The 22057-nt window shown below is 46.5% G+C and overlaps 3 protein-coding genes across 3 annotated transcripts; 1 reads left to right on the plus strand and 2 right to left on the minus strand.

Annotated features, from left to right (window-relative positions):
- Positions 1 to 1974: 1974 nt before the first annotated feature.
- LOC122204907 (olfactory receptor 13C7-like) lies at positions 1975 to 2928 on the minus strand. Its single transcript, XM_042912740.1, has one exon. The coding sequence runs from the start codon at positions 2926 to 2928 to the stop codon at positions 1975 to 1977; it is 954 nt and encodes a 317-aa protein (XP_042768674.1).
- Positions 2929 to 8280: 5352 nt separating this feature from the next.
- Positions 8281 to 9237, minus strand: LOC122204903 (olfactory receptor 13C7-like). Its single transcript, XM_042912724.1, has one exon. The coding sequence runs from the start codon at positions 9235 to 9237 to the stop codon at positions 8281 to 8283; it is 957 nt and encodes a 318-aa protein (XP_042768658.1).
- A 10758-nt stretch (positions 9238 to 19995) lies between these two features.
- LOC122204930 (olfactory receptor 13C7-like) lies at positions 19996 to 20940 on the plus strand. Its single transcript, XM_042912784.1, has one exon. The coding sequence runs from the start codon at positions 19996 to 19998 to the stop codon at positions 20938 to 20940; it is 945 nt and encodes a 314-aa protein (XP_042768718.1).
- The last annotated feature ends 1117 nt before the right edge of the window (positions 20941 to 22057 follow it).

Here is a 22057-nt window from a genome sequence, read left to right on the forward strand (position 1 = left end):
TGATTACAAGAAGCACTGCATATTGAGTTCACAACAGTTGTTTCAAAACTGAATTCTTTAAGACTTCTGTGCATTATAGCCTAGCACTCCATTTGCACAAGGCACATGATAGAGAATATCTACTTTATACATTAGTAATCATATTAGATATGACTTTTACTGCCCTCTTTCAAAGAAAGTAACTTAATCTAGATTATTCAAAAATACAATCTAATATAAAGGAGTGTCCTTTAGAAACAAAAGGGCAGGAATACAGGCTAGGCCTAGGAAAAATTGGAAACTGAGAACTGGGAACATACGAGGAAGCCCTCAATCATCGGTTCTTTGGCTGTTCTTTCTTTTCTCTTTGCAGACTTGTTTTCTCTTTACCACCCCAGTACACGTGGGTGAACACAATTACCCCAAAACTCCCAAGTTTGTATGTTATGGATGCAGTGACTCATTTCTTGGGTATTAACAACAATCCCCAGAATCTGGCAGAAAGAATCTGGTTGGTCGAGGTAGGGTCAGTGTTGCACAGCTCAGACATGCATAACTTACCTGTGTGGATAAGGAAGAAAGGTGACAGAGGAAATGCCCAGAGAAATGAGATTATTGACTCCTAAGCTAGAAAGCCAAACAAAAAGGCACTATAATAATATATCAGAAGTGATTCAGTTAACTGTGGAATTGAACTGTCTTTGTGTCATAAGCCTTCCTCAGAGGAGTTATTTAACATATTTCATTAATAACAAAAATGTTCATTTATTGAGAGGATATTCTTTGTTAGCCCTTGTGTATCACATATGTATATATATTAAATTAAAATGAAATATATTTATTTTTTATTAATATAATTTATTGTCAAATTGGCTTACACACAACACTCAGTGCTCATCCCAACAAGTGCCCTCCTCAATGCCCATCACCCATTCTCCCTCTCCCCACCCCCTCCTAAGTGAAATATATTTAATCCCCACAACAATTCCATGGGGTTGGCTTCATTATGTCCATTTTACAAATTAAAAAACTAAGAGTCTATAAGATTAAGTAGCTTTTAAAAAATGTATCTGAAGTTACACAGGCAGGGGCACCTCCACATCAGTCAGGCTCCAAAGTCCATGCTCTTAACCACAAGAGTAATTACCAGTGGATTTGTAGCATTGGTGCCAGTGTCCAGTCCAAATCCTGAAGAGACAGAGGAAATTGAGTTTGACCATTAGAGTCTGGATGGTTGCAAACATTAATTCCAGGGAAATAAAGGGACTCAGAATATAAACTTTGCATTGCAGTAATAATGAACTGAAGAGTGCTAGAAATTTTATTCTTGGCCTACAGTATCTGGAGTTTGATTAGTGTTGACACAAAATCCTCCTTCACAAATCTGGGTAGGAATAGATGTGCTTTATGTACAATAAAAGAAGATGGAGCCAAAATAAGCTCTAGGATATTAAGCAGGAAATAATTAAACAGGAAGCACTCTGGGCCCCCTGCAGGGTTAAATGGTATCATTTGGGATGTCTTGGTGTTGGTAATTTTGCAAAATGGCAGGTTGGTTTTCAGTTTGGACACCAATTAAGAAGTGACTTTTCCTCACTGCCATACCCCCCCCCCCCCTTGCATAGTAGAGCAGAAAACAACATAATGGGCACAAATTGCAAATTGCAGCTGGTCAGCACATGAACAAGGAAAGTATGTTTTTCTTACAAAGTTTTCCATTTTTATTTATTTTTTTCATAACAAAAATAAAATATAAGAGTCACTTATCCTTGTTTCTAGGTGATGTAGCACAGTCCTCTCCCCTCTTCATTCCAAAGATTTGATGTTCATTGTCAATCACTCAGTAAAGTCCCATCCTGATGCGCATTGTTTGGGCAGTTTTGTGATGAGACTGGTGTGTAGGACCATCGAACAAATCTATGCTTATGAAGCAGTCATTTCCTAGGAGATCTGTGTGCACAGAGCCACAAGGTATGCTGCTTCCCCCTACTCTCACTAGGCAAAGCATTTCTGACTCACCAGAGTCTTCACAGCGACCTTCACATGCTTGTTTCTGAGACTGTAGATGATGGGGTTGAGCATGGGAGTCAGCACTCCATAGAAGAGGGATATAAGCTTGTCTGAAAGGTCCTGCTTATCTGCCCCCAGGGGGTCCTTGGATTTGGGCTTTGCGTACATGAAAAGAATGGTCCCATAGAAGATGACCACCACAGTGAGGTGGGCAGAGCAGGTAGAAAAGGCCTTTTTCCTCCCCTCAGCTGAAGGGATCCTCAGGATGGTAGCAATGATGAAGACATAAGAGACGGAGATGAACAGAACTGGGACCCCCAGGAAGATCACATTGGCCACCCCCATACTGATCACATTGATGGAGATGTCAGCACAGGCCAACTTCAGGACAGCCAGGATCTCACAGGTGAAGTGGTTGATGACATTGTCCCCACAGAAGGGTAATTGTACTGCAAGAGAGATCTGCACCAAGGAGTTGGCTCCACCAGCCACCCAGGAGCTGATAGCCATGGGCACATAGACAGCCTTGCTCATGACCACAGGGTACCTAAGGGGGTTACAGATGGCCACGTAGCGATCAAATGCCATCATGCCCAGAAGCACACACTCTGTGGCTCCCATGGCAAAGGAGAGGAACATCTGCATGGCACAGCCTGAGAAGGAGATGGTTTTCCTGGGAGTGAGGAAGCCATCCAAGACGAGAGGGATGGAAGAGGTTGTGTAGCAGATGTCCAGGAAGGAGAGGTTCCCCAGGAAGAAGTACATGGGCGTGTGCAGGCGGGAGTCAAGGATGGTCACCAGGATGAGGACCCCATTGCCCAGCAGGATCACCAGGTACATCAACAGGATGAACACAAAAAACGTTTTCTCAAGCTTTGGCTGATCTGACAGCCCCAGCAAGACAAATCCCACTACAACAGATTGGTTGCCCACTTCCATTTTAAATTCTCTCTTCTACCCTCAGGAAAACTGAGGACAGCAAGCACATGTTTATAGGGATCAATATGTGGGGATTTAAATGACAACTTATAATTAAATTTATCCTTTGGCATGCCAACTTATAATACTAACATTTAAATTACAAAAATCATTGTCCACTGAAGTTACCTTAAAAGTCAGGATATGTCAAATCAAAAGCAGGAAGAGCAGACCCTGGAAACTTAATCAAATCATGATATATGATAGAATTTTAGACAGATGAATAGTGTTGACATACTTGAAGGAAGGGTCTACATGGGAACCATAAAAGAGGAACCCTGAAGTTGTACTGTAATGCATGGGTCCAGACCACTGATTGGCTCTTCTGGCCAGCCCTGCCTGCCTGTAATTGTCCCTGCAGTGTCCTTAGGGGCTTCCGGCTGTCATACTCAGTGGTGATAATCACTGACATCACTTCACTTACTCTAATCCTGTGCTTATACAATAATTTTCTGACAATAATTTGATGCCACATGGAGTCCTACACGGAGAGGATGTGATGAGCAGAGGCCAGGAACATTAGAATCTGCGTAGCATTTATATTTGTTACTTGATGCCTAGTTTATACTTCATTTCTCATGAGTTTGGTTGATCTTCCTTCATTGCACCGTCAATAGGGATTCTCTGGCTAATAGTTCATGGAGACCCTAACAAAAGCACTTCTACATCCCCCCTCTCTAACCATGGCCTTTGTCCACAGCATTGCAGTTTCCCTTAGTCTGTTCCAGCCCCCAGTGCTAGGGAGCAGGGGTAGAATCCAAGGACAAATGTCCTTCATGCCTCCCAGTGTGAGCATTTGTGACTCTATAAGCAAGCTCTATGCTTTTGGAGCTGTTTTATAAGTCACAGCTCCTCACTCAGACCCTTTTATTTCTGAGTTGACCATTAAAACCACTGCAATACCACAATAATGCTTTCTCTCCCATAGAAGAGCCGACAGTTCTACCCAGCGTTGCAGAGGGGTCACCCCAAAGAGGCATTGCACATAGGATGTGCTACAGTCATGTAGACCAGTTAATCCAATATATTAGAGAAAACCTCAAACCTTGGCTTCTCATGTTAAACATGAAGAAACAGAAGCTCACAAGTGCTCCGTCATTTGTGCTAGAGCAGGTCTACTGAGGAGCCAAAGACCCACTATGAAATCCTGATCATCCTCGCTCTCCCTAGGACACTCATGAAAAATAGAGATGTCACACCTTTCTCTAAGATATCTGCCTTGTAACAGAGCTTGGGTAGGGGGCTGTCCCTGGGCTTCACATGTTGCATCTGTGACTATTACCCTGTTGCTGCTAGTCTGAAGCTGTCCTCATGCAGTTATCAGAGGACATTAACTATGGGCACTGAAAATACTTGGAAAAAAGAGATCTGTTTTTAGAGATATTAGTACTATTGGCTGCAGAATCTCAAGCTTGGCAGAAATGTCAAAAATTAACTGGTTTGCCTCTTTCCCCTCGGTTGTATGAATGTCTATGAAATGCAATTTTCCCATTTCTGCTTTGAACACCTTGAGCTATGTGAGTGCATGGCTCCCATTCCTTTGTGAAACAGCCTTGATTGCTGGAAAGTTTTCCCTTACATTGAACAGAACTTCCTTCTTCTAATGTTGTCCCCATACCTTACCTCCTACTGCCCCCCACTGGCCTAAACTCCCAGGACATGCCTGCTCCCTTCCCCTATAAAAGCCCTTCAGAGACATGGGAGCTGTGAGCTGGTCCCTACTCACAACTATCTTTTCTCTTCTCCCACCTACTTGGAGAAGTTTTGGCTACAGAGAGAGCTCAGTATACATCCAGTATGAGGATGAGGCCATGGTGGGGTCAGGAGCTTACCTAGACAGGAGGTTTCATGGCAGGGAGGATGCTGGAAGTCTCCTGGCTTTGGAGGTGATAGCTTCAACTGCCCACCTTGACCATCCCCTGTCTAGCTCTATCTGTTGAGGCTGTGCCTGGAAATGTGCAGCAAATTCTGTTTAGCTATCTTGGAGCTAAGCAGTCCCTTCAAATTTCACAGAAGGTAAAGAAAATTCGGGGTTGGCCATAGCCAAAGGGGCTCTAGCTGCTCTCTTTGCTGGCCTTCTCCATGCCTGGTGAGATAACAGCAGGAAGGACACCTCAAGTTGCTGCTTCCCAGTGGCCCTGCAGTCATGCCCAACCTGCGTGATTGGGGCAGACACACTCTGCTCTCTGCCCCTTGCCCTCTCTCTATAGGTTCCGTCAAAGAACCACGGAGGAATTTAGAGTTCTGGTTGTTTGGGGGCAGTTTTAATCCCAGAAGCAATTTAAAGTTTGGTGGAGGCCTCACAGGAGTTTAGAGCCTGTGTCCCATGAACTCAATTATATACATTGTAGACAACACTATGTAAATCTTAACTCTCACTACAAAGAAATGTTCCTTAGATTAGAAATTCCCGTCCTGTCCTTGCTGACCTTCCTGGAAGTAGAGGAGATAACTAAGGTCTGACTATGCTTTTACCACAATGGTATCTGTTAGAGGGGGCTCTGCACTTGTCTTTGCAGGACTAAGTGTCCAAACAAGAGATGAAAGCTTGCCTAGACCCTCGCAGACACACTGGGCATCCACATGCTCCAGTAGCTGACCTTCGCTGCGGTCACCCAGCACTCATCCTGGGCTGATCAGCTCTAGCCCTTGCCCTCAAAGACAGGAAACATGTACCACAAGCCAGCACCAGGCGCTAGAAATGACAAGGATGGCACCTCTGATCTCCAGAAACTCCCAGTGACAGCTACAGTTTGAGAGATGATTGCCAAGTGCCCCTAAGCTGTATGGGAGCCCAGAACAGGCAAACGTCAGAAGAAGGAGGTCAGAGAAGCTTAGGTCCCAACTAGGAAGCAATTCTTCTTGCCCCCCTGCCATACTATAGTATAGCAGGGAATAAGGATTGTGGATTGAAGCAGAGGACATGAGGGCAGAAGAGAGCTCTAGGGTTGGTGAGAAAACAGCAGAGTCTACCCTTAGAAGCAGCTCTGGAGTCACAGGCCAGGCAGCTAACTAGCATTTTGCTAAGAGCTTCTGTTTAGTTGGAAATCTTTGGTGACAAGAAACAAGAGAACCCTTCAGGTCACCTCAACTGGAGTCCAGGAGGTGAGAATCAGGCAGTATGGAACGTGGCCATGCCTGCTCGGCAGGGCCTGAGAACAGGAATTTTCCCATATAAGTGGATAAGAGGGAAGGCAGGGAGGAGGTAAGGAGCCTTGGATTAAAGCCTAATCTCTATCAAAAGCAACTGACAAAGACTGGTCTTAAAAGAGAAGGAGGGTGATTTGCTAATAAAAGACCCTGGGAACTAATTTTTCCTTGAGAAGAAGATGGAAGTTGGTATCAGTTTGTTGTATACTTTTGTCACCCACGTGGGCATCATGTAGTCATCACGGTCCACGTTATCACAGGGGAAATGCACAAAGATCTCATTATAGAGTGTGGGTTCGGCTCCTCTCCACCAATGCTTTTGTCATTTTCATAAAGACTGAAGAAAAGAAGTCCTGGAGCCCCCTGGTTGGGGACCTCTACGACCCACAGACCACTGCAGGCTTCTGGCTGGAGACTAGCATGTTGGGACTTTCTCTTAAGGAAAGGTTTCAGCCCTCTGAGCCCTCACTTGAGACCCTCTATAGAAGCCTACCAGCCACATGGCACATCTCTGAGTCCAAGGAGTGCAGGGGGACAAGAGAAAGTTAAAAGGTAGGTGGGGAGAGACATCTGTGTATCTTCTTTAGTACCTGCATGCCGATTACATTTTTAGGCACTGCAGACAAATACATTGGGAACTAGAGGGTCCACCTCGAGACTGCTCCCAACCTTGGCACTCTCACTTTTGGAGGTCTCGACCCACATCATGTCAAAATGCACCTGTATCCCACTTTATGTGTAATTTTGTGGTAAATTTGAAGTTATTTTTCTACTTCTGTTATTAGAATTACTTGGCATACAAGTGACTCAATTTACAATTCTATGGTTTCTCAACTGTAAGCATAAAAACTCTGGAGTGTTTGCAAAACTAAGGTAACTAACTGCATACACATTGTTTTAAAATAAGATTCATGAATACAGTATATTCATTTATCCATTACTGAGGTTAACATAATATTCCCTTTTTTGGGCACACAAATAAACAACTATTAAGTTTTTAAAGGATTTCTGTTTGTTTGTCTTGTAGTTAAGAGCCAACAGGTTTTCCAGCCCTCAAACATCTTTGTACTTAGAAAACACCCCATAGGCCCGACTACTGCACCCTCATGCCCGGCGGGGGGGGGGGGGGTGTAAAACAGCCCTGCTGACTCTCTGCTTAGGAGTAAAGACATTTGGGGGCGCCTGGGTGGCTCAGTCAGTTGAGTGACTGACTTCAGCTGAGGTCATGATCTCACGGTTTGGGAGTTCAAGCCCCGCGTCGGGCTCTGTGCTGACAGCTCAGAGCCTGGAGCCTGCTTTGGATTCTGTGTCTCCCTCTCTCTCTCTCTCTGCCCCTCCCCCACTCATGCTCTGTCTCTCTCTGTCTCGGAAATAAATAAACATAAAATTTTAAAAAAAAGGAGTAAAGACATTTGTACAGTAAGTACAAATTAAGATCTGTTTATAGAAGTAAAAAGTAAGGAATTTAACTTAGCAAATCATTGAACAAATGGAATTTCCAAGTTACTTTCCTCAGGAGCCAGGGTGCAGGAGACACCTGGGAACACAGGCCCATCACACACAACTCATGCACCAGTACTGAGATTTGATAATTGTTTTCTGTTGTGGGTAAGCTTTCCCAGGAAGTTGACTCTGGTGGGGAGATTTTCATGCAGGATGTTGACTGGAGAGTGCTCTTAAGATCAATACCTGTGAGGTGGAGGTGAAGGAAGCAGGACAGTGCAGAGGAAGAACTTGAACTGCCACGTAACTCTCATGGGCCAAGGGCAAGCCAGTGCAGCAACTAACTGAATGTTGTTTGCCACCAGTACTCCCCGTGGCTAGGGTAACAGGAGCCAAAGCCCCTAAGGGAGAGAGAGGAGGGGTCTGGGCAGTACACTCGCCACACCACCCACCGTACGCTCTTAACCAGTACTTCTCAAGGCTTAACACGCACATGAATCTCCTGAGGGATCTTGTTAACATGTAGATTCCAATTCAGTTAAGTCTGGAATGGGCCCCTTCCGCATGTCTAATAAGCTCCCAGGTGCTGCTAACACTGCTGCTCCGTGGACCACACTATGAGCAGCATGGCTCTGAATTCAATTTGCCCCTCACCTAGCATCACTTTGCATTGACTTTCTCAAGTGAATCAGAGTGTGTGGGTCACGACATATCCTAGCATCACTGGGTGAAGCGTTTCTGAGCCACCAGGTACCTCACCGCGGTCTTAACATCCTTGTTCCTCAGACTATAGATGATGGGGTTGAGCATAGGAGTTAAAAGTCCATAGAAGAGGGAGATGAGCTTGTCTGAAAGGTCCTGCTTGTCTGCCCCCAGGGGGTCCTTGGATTTGGGCTTCCCATACATGAAGAGGATGGTTCCGTAGAAGACGACCACGACTGTGAGGTGGGCAGAGCAGGTGGAGAAGGCCTTTTTCCTCCCCTCAGCTGAGGGGATCCTCAGGATGGTGGTGAGGATGAAGATGTAGGAGACAAAGATGAACAGAACTGGGACCCCCAGGAAGATCACATTGGCCACCCCCATACTGATCACATTGATGGAGATGTCAGCACAGGCCAACTTCAGGACAGCCAGGATCTCACAGATGAAGTGGTTGATGACATTGTCCCCACAGAAGGGTAATTGTACTGCAAGAGAGATCTGCACCAAGGAGTTGGCTCCACCAGCCACCCAGGAGCTGATAGCCATGGGCACATAGACAGCCTTGCTCATGACCACAGGGTACCTAAGGGGGTTACAGATGGCCACGTAGCGATCAAATGCCATCATGCCCAGAAGCACACACTCTGTGGCTCCCATGGCAAAGGAGAGGAACATCTGCATGGCACAGCCTGAGAAGGAGATGGTTTTCCTGGGAGTGAGGAAGCCGTCCAGGACTAGAGGAACTGAAGAGGTTGTGTAGCAGATGTCCAGGAAGGAGAGGTTCCCCAGGAAGAAGTACATGGGCGTGTGCAGGCGGGAGTCAAGGATGGTCACCAGGATGAGGACCCCATTGCCCAGCAGGATCACCAGATACATAGACAGGATGAGTACAAAGAACGTTTTCTCTAGTTTTGGATGGGCAGAGAGGCCAAGCAAAACAAATTTTGTCACAGCAGACTGGTTGGATGCTTCCATTTCAAACTCTCTCCTTTATCCCTAAAAATACTGAAGGCAGAAATTCTTGTTGGTTTTTTGATGGCTTGCTTGAGTCAGTACATGGGGATCACAGCATCATGTCCCTAAAATTATAAACAAACTTAATCTATATATGGGATTCAACTACAAAACCAAGTAATCTCAAGTAAGTCTGTGTAGCAGTCAAAAGCATCTAGAGCAGAACTTGGAAATCTAATGAAATTTAATGAAATAAAAAAGACATTTTGATATTAACATACCTAAAGCAAAAATTGTGTGTCTGCATATGCTGTGTGTCTTCCACACTTTCCAGGGAAACAGGAGCCTCTGACTAATTCTGTCTCTCTCATACAATTGGGACCACAAGCTATCCCAGCTCAGCGACAGAGGCCATTGAGTCATGTTGCCCATTTCTCTGGCTCTAGTTCTTCTTTGCCCAGGAAATTTCTAATATAATTGGACTCCCCATACAAACAGTTTTATAGGAAGAGAATGTGCTGGCTTGCAAACATAAAGTTACTTATATTTGTAACCGTTTTATTTCTTATACAGTATGTGGTTTACACTTCAGTATCTTCTGAGTTTAGTTGGTATGAATCAATTTATCTGATCCTGGCCCTCTTCTCTGAATAATCTGACCCAATTGAATTTCTGGAACCTATAACATGGAGCACTCACCAAAATCTCCCGTAACCACAGCTCACCTGTCTGCACCTCCGTGGCTCTGGACCTTGGACCCAAGGAATATAATCATAGCTGACAGTCAGAGCCCATTCATAATACACACCCCCAGCCTAGGTTGAGTGGGGTCTTGAGTCATGTGCCATCCAGTGCCATTGAGATGCTTTGGAGACATCATCACATGTAAATCTACTCAGCTTGCCAGAATATTCAGTGCCACACTGTAGATCATCAGTTTTTCTGCCAAAGAGATTAGGAACACCAGATGTGATCAGGCCCTGTAGCAGAGTGCCTAAAACAGCATGGAGTGACCTGACTGCTGGTTAAAAATACAGATTGCTGAGTCCTACATTTGCAGATGATCTTGGAGATCCATTTTTTGTTTGCATAGTTTTTAAATAAATGTTTCTCATATATTTCTGATCCACACCAGTCTTGGGAATCACTGACCTCTAAAGGTGGGGAGGGGTGCCTGAGGGGCTCAGTTAGTTAAGCGCCCGACTCACAGTTTGTGAGTTCAAGCCTTGCGTCAGGCTCTGTGCTGACAGTTCAAAGCCTGGAGCCTGCTTCGGATTCTGTGTGTGTCTCTCTCTCTGCCCCTCCTCCTCTCACACTCTGGCTCTCTCTCAAAAATAAACAGATATTAAAAAAAAATTTTTAAGGTGGGGAAACTGAGGTCTGGAGAGAGGTTTGTGACTTGCACATGGCCCCAAAGAAAGGGTACTTTCTTCTAATTGGTAATGATACAGTGCCCAAAAGAAGTTATCTCGGGATATGTGGAACGAAGAGAGAGAGAATCATTTTTAGAGAAAAGCTCTTTTAGTACCAGGAAGTGCAGAATTTGAAGCTTGGCAGAACCTTCAGATATTAAACCAATCCAGTCCCCTTCCCTAACCCACCTGTTACAGTGATCCTCTCCTCAGGAAGTAATTTCTCTGCCTCTGCAGAACATTTGAACAACATGGGGGCTCGCATCCTCCCATATTATTGTCAATATATATCAATATATTGTTGATTGCTTTTTTTCTAACTTCTTCCTTCCTCCATGGGCCCAAAGACTCCTCTGGGCTCATGCAAAACAGACCTGCTCCCTTGTCATAGCAGCAGCCTTCAGAGCTTTAGAAATAATTGTCTTGTCCCCCAGCCCAGTTTTTCCCTCCCTGCCTCACCCTGCACTCTCTTTTCAGCCTCTTTTCTTCCCTCCCAACTGGTGAAGAGCTGGCCATAAACATCACCTGGAACTTACCCAGCGTGGGGTGACATCTAGGCTGGGCCTGTTGCTCACAGGAAGGGAAGCCACTGGAGGGGGGAGGCTGCCAGTTTACAGGAGCAAGGCGAAATGACTGTTTCTGTTGTCATCTGTCCATCTGGATGCTACCAAGCCATAACCAAGCAGGCCATACAGGCCTTATCTCTCAGAGCTGCTCCAGCAACAGGTAGATGCACATTTGTAATATGGGCACATACTCTTTAACTATTGTCTGACTTCCTGGTGTCTCTAAATGACCCTAGGTATAGAGGGGTCCAAAGTACAGCCACAGGTCAAAGCCCATAGAAGCTACAGCTACTCACGGTGCCTTTGCCAGACCTTGGGGCTTAGTAAGACAACGAGACAAAGGTTAACTGTCGAGGATGAGGATCGGCCAGGAACCTCAGCCCAGGCAAGGCTGCACCCCAGGGTGAGTTGGTGAGCCATGCAGCTATTAGACCCAACATCCTCTTCTCTGGGCTCCACACTTTCTCCAGGGGGCCCCTTGATGACTCTCTCAGGAATTAATGCTGGGTTGCTTTGGGGCCAGGCCCTATCCCAGAAGCAATTTAAAGTTTGGTGAGAGGCTCAGAATTTAGACTTCAATCCCATAGACCCAATTAGGCAATGTTGTGAAGTCTACCCAATGCTGCCCTCTCACTACAAGGAAGTCTCAGCTTAGAACATCCTCTGGCCAGGTAATCAGAGTTCCCCTGGGTTTTGATCATGATAATCAGTTCAAGATGGTTCTGACATTGTCCCCAGAGAGCCTAGAAGGAAAAAGAACTGGGCCTCAGTGATTCAAATATTCCTGGGAACTTTGGGCCAGATAGATTCCCTGCCCGTCAGCCATCTCCTCCCCTCCATTCCATGACCCAGCATTCTCTCTCTCTCTCACTTGTTCTCACTAACCTGCACACCACTCTGAATAATCGCTATGACCATGTCAAGTACCAAAATGCCAAGTACCAGAGAGCAGGAGCGGGGGACATGATGACCAGAAATGGGCCTTTGCCTTCAGAGAATGGCAGGCACCGCAGGAATATCTAGAGAGCAAGGCATGGCTGACAGGGCCACAGAGTTTTCCAGGAGGCTGTGCACAGGAGGAGCGCGTAGAACTAGCCCAGGATGAAGATAGCAGGGATGGGGGAGAGAGGGACAGAAGGAGACATTTAGAAGGAAGAAATGGTGGGATTTAGAGACAGATCTGGGGTGAGAGGTGCAGGAGAGAGAAGAACCAACAGTGGCTAAAATACCGGATGATTACGGAGGAGAGGCTGTCTGGGCTGGTAGGGGTAGGGTGGCTGCAGGGTTGTTTCTGACGTTTCACGCTACGGTTTTGGTATATCTTTAGTGCCCAGCTCATTGGTTACTAGCAATAAGGATATGACTAAGAAATTGTGTCTGTGACTGAGGAGTTTATGGCCTGTGGGATTTGTTATATTTGAGATAATGGTGAGATGTCGATATTAATGAGTTACCGTTAATTTATAACTTTTCTAAATCTCGTCTTACCTAAGGTTCCCCAGGATCCCTTGAGGTAGGTATGAGGGATACTTGGATGTGAGCAGGTAGAGGAACCCTCCATCTCTGGGCCAGAGCACCTTGCATTCGTGATGTCTGACATCTTTGCCCTCTGCTCTCTAAGTGCTAGGAGCCTTTCCTCCTTCACTCTTCCTCAGGGTGAGGGGATGTTTCAGAGTTTGTGGGGGAACAGCGGTGCAGGCAAGCCTCGTTGTCGGACAGGTGTTGGAATGTCAACCTGAGTGGCTCCCGCTGGCCCCTCTGTGGCAGAGCTCTGTGTCCCCCAACTCCAGGGCTCTGCCACACTGGGGACTCCGATGTGCCTCATGGACTCCAGCTGGGACTAAATACCCCCTACTCTCTTCCCTCTGACTCGACTTGAGCTACCACAAGCCTAGCTTCCCACAGCCTTCTCTGTGTTACTGTGGTTTCTCCTTCCTCTCTTTCCTTCCTTATACCAGCTGCTATGTCCTGGTGTTTGAGTTCAAGCTCCTGAGAGACAGATCTAAGGGGTTTGGTTAGTCATCAGGCAGTATAGGCCATCACGGAGTTCACACGTTAACTGCCCCTAAGACAGGTGTCTGCCTGGTCTAGTCAGGTGAGTCCTGGGGCCATGGTGCTTCACGGTACAAAGCATGGAAACAACATAAGAGGAAAGAGAACATAGGTATAACCAGTAAGTGAGGCTTCCTGGAATGAAGCAGCGAATCAGGCAAATGCTGTTTGGATAATCCAGCATTCAGACTTCAGAAATTACACACTTGTGTCTGTCTCCACTTAGTGCTCGCTGCATGGAGTGGTCTCCTCTCCATGAAGAGGCAAAGCTTTGGTCCTCTCATGGAGACAGGTTCTCCCTCCGCCTCCTCCCTTTACCATCTTCAGAGAAGTTCTGTTTCTCCGACCTTATACCACTTGACTCCAATCCCAGTTTTTATCTCAAAACGGTGGTGGTTCTTTTCTGCCTTCACAGAGAATGTGCTAGAATGATTCCTGACAATCTCAAAGTGTTTTGGGCAAGGTTGAAAAGTTTTGGCTGGGGATCTGGTCACAGATCTAGTGAATTCCATGGGATGTCGTGTCCACATTTGTCCTCAGGAAGCCACAATTAACAGATGCCTCTCTAGGAAATGCTGGGGCTACTGGGGTTCAGTCTACCCCTTCGGTCAGCTCCACTCATTTTTGGCAAGCTCACGTTTACACACACACACAAATGCATGGAATAAGGATATTTCTGACACACAAAGCTTTGTCTTGGCCAGCTAAAACTCAAATATCCCCTGGCTGGTCTGTCTGGGGCTTCCCTAGGCAGTGAGGAGAAATGAAGAGCAACATTTTCAGAACCACTTCAAATCTCAATCACACACTGAGTTAGTAAGAAATCTAGCCCAGTGCTACTCAAGTGTGACTACAGGCAGCACTGGCATCACCTGGGAACTTGTTAATAATGCAGATTCCTGGGCACCTCCTTGGACCTACAGAATCAATCTCTGGTGGTGGGTCCACATGTGTGCCTCTGTTTGTGTATGTGTATGTGTTTTCCTAATCTCTCTTTTTTTAATTTTTTAATATTCATTTATTTTTGAGAGAGAGAGAGAGAGAGAGAGAGAGTGAGTGGGGGAGGGGCAGGGGGGGTGTGGGGTGTGGCGTCGGGGGGGGGGGGGGCACAGAATTGGAAGCAGGCTCCAGGCTGTCAGCACAGAGCCTGACGCGGGGCTCGAACTCACAAACAGTGAGACCATGACCTGAGCAAAAGTCAGATGCCCAACTGGCTGAGCCACCCAGGTGCCCCTTCTAATCTCTTTTTTTACATTTTTAAAAAATGTTTATTTAGTTTTGAGAGAGAGAGAGAGAGACTGAGAGTGCAAGTAGGGGTGGGGCAGAGAAACAGGGAGACACAGAATTCCAACTAGGCTCCAGGCTCTGAGCTGTTGGTTGCAGAGCCCGACGTGGGGCTTGAACTCATGGACCACAAGATCATGACCTGAGCCAGAAGCCAGAAGTCAGAAACTTAACTGACTGAGTCACCCAGGCACCCCCTTTTTAACATTTATTTTTGAGAGAGAGAGAGAGAGAGAGCGTGAGCGGGTCAGAGGGGAGGGGCAGAGACTTAACCAACTGAGTCACCCAGGCGTCCCTCTGATTTCTGTTTTAACAGGTCCTCTGGATTCTCCTGCATACTAATGTCTGAGAAGCTGCGGTCTATCTAGACTTTTCCTAGGATTGGAATTCTGGTTATTCCTTTTAAGCAATCGAACAGGAGGGAGGTATTTTTTATGAATGGTCAGAGCAGCTGCTGCAATTCCTCTGCCCTGGAGTCAGCTGTGCTTTCGGTCTCCTTGGCCCTTAACTCCTGACCCTTGACCCTTGACTGTTCACACCCCTGCTGCCCTCCTCTGGGTCACTTTCTCTGGGATCTTTCTGTCCTCAGGATCCACTTTCTCAGAGCGTCTGCGCACTAGAGTGAGTGGGACCCTCGCGGCCCAGAGGTCAGGGAGGTCCTGGAGATACCATGAACTCATGTCGCAGAGACTGCAGCAGTCTCTTACGGTAGTATGGCTGGAATTGGATCCAGACACGGCAGAGCAATGCCAGCCACTCTAGGTATTTAGTCCACGAGTGTCCTGCACACACATCTCCCTCATCTCTCCCAAACACACTATACCCCCAAATGAATTCGTCTTCTCCCCTAAAACCAGCAACTTGGTCAGTGAACTTCAGTGGTGCTGCCATCATCCACCCATTATCTGAGCGACAGATATTGACTCTGCCCTCTTTCCTGCCTGCTCTATGCAACCAAACTCTAGTATTGTATTTTGCAAACATTCCTTGAATCTCCATGTTCACCGCCCCTCAATCCCTTCCTAGTTAATGTCCTTATCTTCACTTGCCTTCAGTGTTTCCCTCTCTTTTTCATTCTGTCCTCCTGCGCCCTGTATCCCTCCACATTGTGCTCAGAAGGATCAACCTCAAATGCAAATCTGACCCTGCCAGACCTTCACTTAAAATCCCTAAGTGCCTCAGGACGCCTGGGTAGCTCAGTTGGTAAAGCGGTGGACTCTTGATCTCTGCTCTGATCTTGATCTCAGGGTTGTGAGTTCAAGCCCCGTGTTGGGCTCCACACTGGGCATGAAATCTACTTTAAAAAAAGAGCCCTAAGTGCCTCAGTAGCCCCTACGGGAGAAAGTTAGGACTTTCCTCAGCATGCCCCCAAAGACAAACCAGAGTCCAGTCCTGCCTTCCTCCCCATCAGCAGCACCTGCCTCGTATGTGCCTACAATACTGCATGGCTGGTCGCTCCCCACTCTGGGGGCTCTTTCTCGTTTCTGTGTCTTTGTTTATGCAGCTTCTTCTGCCTGGGACGATTCCCACTCCCTTTTGTCAGGTCAACTGTCACTCACTCATTCCAGTGGTTTGCTGGTAAATGTTTAACAACCAGATCTCCAGGTCAAAAAGCCCTGGTCTGGAGCATTTGCTGATTTCTGTGTTGTAAACACTCCCACGATGGCCAATTTCAGGCAACCAACAAAGTCACTGAATGGGAGTTGGGAGGAGATGCACACATTTGGCGAGTCAGTTCCAGCACACGATGGGCTTTGGATCATCTGCTCCAGGAAGTCTGGCCCCTGCCTCCCTCTGGACTCTCACCAGGAGCTGGGCATTCTCCCTCTCCCGCGCCACCTACCTCGTTTGGTCATTTTCTTTTCATGTTCCTCTCTTGCCACTAGAGGGCGGATTCCAGAAGGCAGAGACCGCGGTTACTCTACATTTCTGCTTCCAGGCAGGGCACACTCAACGATTGTTGGCTGAGTAAAGGAATGTACCCATTCTCTGGACCCATCCCTGTTGTTGGCCACATTCTGTCAGTGACTTTCAAGAGATTTTAGAGCACATGCACAAATGAAAGAAAGCTGAAAGGACGGTGATTTAAATGGATGCTGGGTGAGGACTGAGGAAGAACACAGCAGGTTGCTTAATCCTATGAGTTGAAAATTTAGAGGGAAAGTATAAGTCTTCCAGTCAGGCTCCTAAAAACCACTGCCAAAGCACAGACTTAGGGTGATGGTGCTTGGCCACCGCACAGCAGAAGAGACTTGGGGATCTGAATGAGTCCTGGAATCACTGCCCAGTAGGCTGTTGGACCCTATTAATGGAGTTATGATGTTCAGGGGAAAGAAGGGAGACAGGAAAGAAGGGAGGAGGGGTGGGAAGGAAAAAGGAAGCAGGCAGCAAACTTCCTTCTGTGCCTTCAGCATAATTGGATCTTGGGGATGTTATCCCAGAAGAATACAAAGTTTCTAGACTGAGTATAACTCACTTTCCAAACTTTAAATGACTTCAGGGACTAAAATGATCCCAAAGAACAGACTGTAATTTAAATTATCTTCTAAAGGCGATGGCCAGTCCTTTGGAAATTGTGCCCTGAGTGCACGAGGCAGGTGGAGGGGAAAGGACTGACTGGACATTTCACCTGCCTTGTCACATGTTCTGAACTCACCCTGGTACTTCAGACCCAGTGTTGCTATTTCTGACATGTGGCCTCTTCCCAACCCTCAGGAAACAAACGGATCATTTGTGTTCACCATGTTTCTGATCCAGGTAAGTGCAGGTTTTGATCATACCAAAATTTTCATTAGCAAGCTTCATTTCTGCCCTCAGACTTGATTGTAACAGAATAGAGGCTCAAGAGGGAGAGAAGCCCCTTCGTTGGTATGGTGTTATTCCCATGAAGTCAAATAGACCCCACAAGTTGCAAAATTTTGTAAGAGAGATCATCTGTTCTCACCCCACTTTGTGTGGAGGGAATAGGGCTTGCCCAGGACCTCACAGCTCATAGTCTTGTGTCCACATTCAGGTGTCCCTTCTTGATTAAAACCAGGGTGGGGGAGGACTCTTCTTCTGTAGTTAATGATTCAAAGGACAGTAATAATCACGAGCCATGTTTCTGGATCTGGTGATGATGGCATGAAGGGAATATTTTCTTCACACAATCCGGGTTCTTGGGAGAGGACTGGTCAACTCAGGCTGGGACTGATTTACTGCCCCAGCACATATGTCACAAGTAGTAGTGTGTCCTGGGCATCCGAGCCATCCCCATGCTGGGAGCCATTCTCAGTACTGAGTGGCCTTGTAGTCAATTCCTGGATGGTACCTTTGCTTCAAAGAGATATATCAGTGTTTTTAAGATGCTGGCAGAAAAAGGGAGATTGTTGTTTATCTTCATGCTAAAGCTAAGGGATTTGTAGATATTTGGAGGGCTGGCACATGGAAGAGGGATTAAGGTTGCAAAGGAGCAGATTTCAGCTCAGTATCCAAGGAGAAACTTCAAAGGGAACAATCCTCATCAGGAAGCACAGAGTCCCACATCACTCAGGCCATCAAGCACAGGCTGGAGGACCAGGAAGAAGGTGGTAGGGCTATCTGCACTGGAAAGGGAGCACATTGCTAAATAGATCCTAAAGCCCATCGTCAGTAGCGTTGGCATGATTATTGTGGTTGCTGCTGCTGTAATTACTTGTTTGCATGACTATTTGCATATCTACTTCCCCCGCTAGATTTTGAGCTCTTTCTTTGAGGTCATGGGCTCTGCCTTTCATTGCTGTGTTCCCACCACCTAGGATTATGCCTGCCCCCAAAGCAGGTGCTCAGTAAATGTGTCAGCCTGAACTGAATTTTGATGGCACTTATTCGGTCACAGCTACAATGTTAAGAACCACTGGAGGAGTGTCTCTGAGCTCCCCAGGTAGATGTGCCCCTGCATAATCAAGGAAGGGCCTCGATTGCTGAGAGAACTTGGCAAGATGGATGCCTGGGAAGTTCATGAATATTTTAGATATGGGGCACATAGAACTGAATGCCCAACACCCTCAGTGTTGCCTACAAGTGGGTTTTTTTTTAATTGGTTCAGAATAAATCCCAGCTTGGGGAGCTCTCAGAAGTCTGAGGAGAGAGTCAAGCTTTCCAGAAAGAAGAGCTGACAGAGTGGGATGTGGGGCTTTGTGAACAGTCTCGGGGAGAAGCCAGTGCCTCTGGTGCAGGCAGCTGGAGAATGAAGAAAAGAAGGGATATGCAGTCTGAACTCTCCGTCAGTGTGGCCACTGCGTGCAAGGGGCCCATTTGCTGCCCCAAATGTACAAAAGGATCGACAAGATGTTAAGACCGTGGCACTGTGGTCTGAGCTAATTCTCTCAAAAGGTGACAGCAGGGCAGAGGAGCCGGTGGCTCTCATTTGCCCCAGGAAGAGGGATGCTCGATTTCCTGTTTTTTTCCTGTTGGTTTTAATTTATGTTGTCTTGTCTCCTGCATGCCTTCTTCTTCTTCTTCTTCTTTTAATGTGTGCCAGATGTTGTATTTGCAAAATTCTTTGTGGGAGTGATTCAGAAGACTGGGGTGACGTTACTTCCCTTCAGCCTGCATTTATATTTTCTTCTGATATTTGGAAGCACCAAAAATCTGGGACCACCTCGATCCAATTTCAGGGAAGATCCAATTTTGGGGGAAGATTTGAAGCTGAGCTACAGCACCTGTAAACAAATGCTTCCCTCTGATTTACTCCTGTGGTCCTGCCCTTTGGGATCCCCTGCCAAAGGGAGGAGGTTTCGGTAGAGGCCCTTCATGGTGAGCCGTGGACTTCAAAACCCGGTCCCCTCCTTCAGGAGGCTGGAGGTAGTGCTTCTTAGCCTCTCAGTAGCCACCTCCAGACGCTGCACATGCCTCGGCTGAAACATAGCCTCAAATGCTGGACTTCTCTGAATCCCTGTTCTTTCCCAGAATCATGACCCTGTGGCTCTTTGTTGTTTTATAACCTCGCTCATGCTTAACACAGTGTTTTATATAGTTGTCTAGGTTTTTTTTTTAAGTTTATTTATTTATTTTGAGAGAGACCACGTGTGTGTGAGCTGGAGAGGGGCAGAGAGAGAATCCCAAGCAGGCTCGGCACTGTCAGTGCAGAGCCCGATGAAGGGCTTGATCCCATGAATTAAATTTGAGATCACGACCTGAGCCAAAATCAAGAGTTGGATGCTTAACTGACTGAGTCACCAGGTGCCCTTAGCTTTTTTTTTTTTTTTAATTGTCATATGCAGGAGAGTTAGTCCAAATTATCTCTTCATTCTTACTAGAAGCAGAAGTTAAATACTCTTCTCTACTACGTTTTTCCTAGAATTCTATAAAGATGACCAAATTGTCAGAGCTATTTTCCAGTTGATCAGTGGGGTTGGGATTTTTGCCCTGCTGCCCAGATGCTTTTGGAGTCAGAGCTGAAATTGACTTCAGAGAGTTCCTGCAGGTGACAGAGGAGATGTATGATGGACAGGTTCAATCAGACCTCCCCTGTGGTGGGGTTCATTCTCCTGGGACTCTCAGCCCATCCAAGGCTGGAGAAAACATTCTTTGTGCTCATTCTACTGATGTACCTGGTGATCCTGCTGGGCAATGGGGTCCTCATCCTGGTGACCATCCATGACTCCCGCCTGCACACGCCCATGTACTTCTTCCTGGGGAACCTCTCCTTCCTGGACATCTGCTACACAACCTCCTCTGTCCCCCTCATTCTCGACAGCTTCCTGACCCCCAGGAAAACCATCTCTTTCTCAGCCTGTTTTGGGCAGATGTTTCTCTCTTTTGCCATGGGAGCTACAGAGTGTGTCCTTCTGGGCATGATGGCATTTGATCGCTATGTGGCCATCTGTAACCCCCTGAGATACTCTATGGTCATGAACAAGGCTATATACATACCCATGGCTGCTGGCTCCTGGGCAGCTGGTATCACCAACTCTGTAGTTCAGACATCCCAGGCTATGAGGCTGCCCTTCTGTGGGGACAAAGTCATCAATCACTTCACCTGTGAGATCCTGGCTGTCCTGAAGTTGGCCTGTGCTGACATTTCTATGAATGTGATCAGCATGGTTGTGGCTAATGTGATCTTCCTGGGGGTCCCAGTTCTGTTCATTTTTGTCTCCTATGTATTCATCATTGCTACCATCCTGAGGATCCCCTCAGCTGAGGGGAAGAAAAAGGCCTTCTCCACCTGCTCTGCCCACCTCACAGTTGTGGTCGTCTTCTATGGAACCATCCTCTTCATGTATGGGAAGCCCAAATCCAGGGACCCCCTGGGGGAAGATAAGCAAGACCTTTCAGATAAGCTCACTTCCCTTTTCTATGGGGTGGTGACCCCCATGCTCAACCCCATCATCTACAGCCTAAGGAACAAGGATGTGAAGGCTGCCGTGAAGAACCTGGTACATCAATAATACCTGATTGAGTGACTATCAAAGAATTCCAGACTGCCAGAATGCAAGACCTCCAAACTCCTCATTGTGTTCATGGGAAAATGGTAACCCAAAGTAGAGAAGGGAGTTTTGTAAGGTCCATGTTGTAGACCATGCGACTAAGGCTAAAAAGTAAACTGGTTCTCTATCTACTCACCCACCCACCCATTGTTCCATTGACTAATGGAAGCTTCTATCTATGAACCTAGAAGGAAAGAACCTTCACAGTTCTAGAAATGTTGTCTAGTTTTTGGCTTTGTGCACAACCACAGTGACATGTCAGAGCTGTTTTATGCTAGTGAAATCTTAGATTCTCTGCCACCAGAAGCTGGTGCATATCTGTGAAGCCTCATTGGTGTGTGCAAAATTAAGAGATAGACACAGAATCTGGTTTTAGTAGAACTGGGCTCTTGGAATATGCTGTGAGGCCCTATGTAGAATTGTTCATCACTGTACATGTTTTGATATTATCCTAGAGGCCTGTGTTCAGTAAGAATAACATGAAAAATAAAATTTGTACCATTGGCTGATAGCACCATTGGCAAGAATTCACCATAAGTCTTGGTCCCAGTAAAAAAGGGCTCTTACCTTCAGTATGGAACACTCTGAGGAAGCACAGAGAGATGTCTGCACTCCGCTACCCATACCCCAGGTCTAATCACACACTGGTACAGTCCTACATGGCTGGGAGTCAGCAGGTCTCAATCTCTTGTTGCCCACACAAACTATATGACTCACAGCATCAAACACCATGGGGGTGCCCAGACAATAAAGAGGTCCAAAAAATGTTTTGGGGAAAGCAAAGGGTTATAATAATCCTCAGTTGCATGGCTATCATCAGCCATTAGTAAGAGTTGCTCTACATTGGTTATGGCACAGGTATGACGGGCTGTGGAGCTACAGGTTTGGACTCTTTGGGTTGCAGCCCTAACAGCATGGAGGTTGGAGGTCATTTTAGGTGGGAGATCTTCAACTGTACAGAAGACAGAATTCTACTCACCCTGGTTTAAGACTACTGTGGATTTATCCAAAAGTAGGGCCAACCTCAGGCAAAGTTAATCAGGCTCTAGCTCCTTTGCTCTGAGATTCTCTTGACTCT

This window comes from Panthera leo, chromosome D4, assembly GCF_018350215.1.
Source record: "Panthera leo isolate Ple1 chromosome D4, P.leo_Ple1_pat1.1, whole genome shotgun sequence".
NCBI classification, from domain to species: domain Eukaryota; kingdom Metazoa; phylum Chordata; class Mammalia; order Carnivora; family Felidae; genus Panthera; species Panthera leo.

Bases quoted from the DNA above. Each gene is read 5' to 3' on its own strand.
- LOC122204907 (XM_042912740.1), bottom strand. From the start codon at position 2,928: ATGGAAGTGGGCAACCAATCTGTTGTAGTGGGATTTGTCTTGCTGGGG.
- LOC122204903 (XM_042912724.1), bottom strand. From the start codon at position 9,237: ATGGAAGCATCCAACCAGTCTGCTGTGACAAAATTTGTTTTGCTTGGC.
- LOC122204930 (XM_042912784.1), top strand. From the start codon at position 19,996: ATGGACAGGTTCAATCAGACCTCCCCTGTGGTGGGGTTCATTCTCCTG.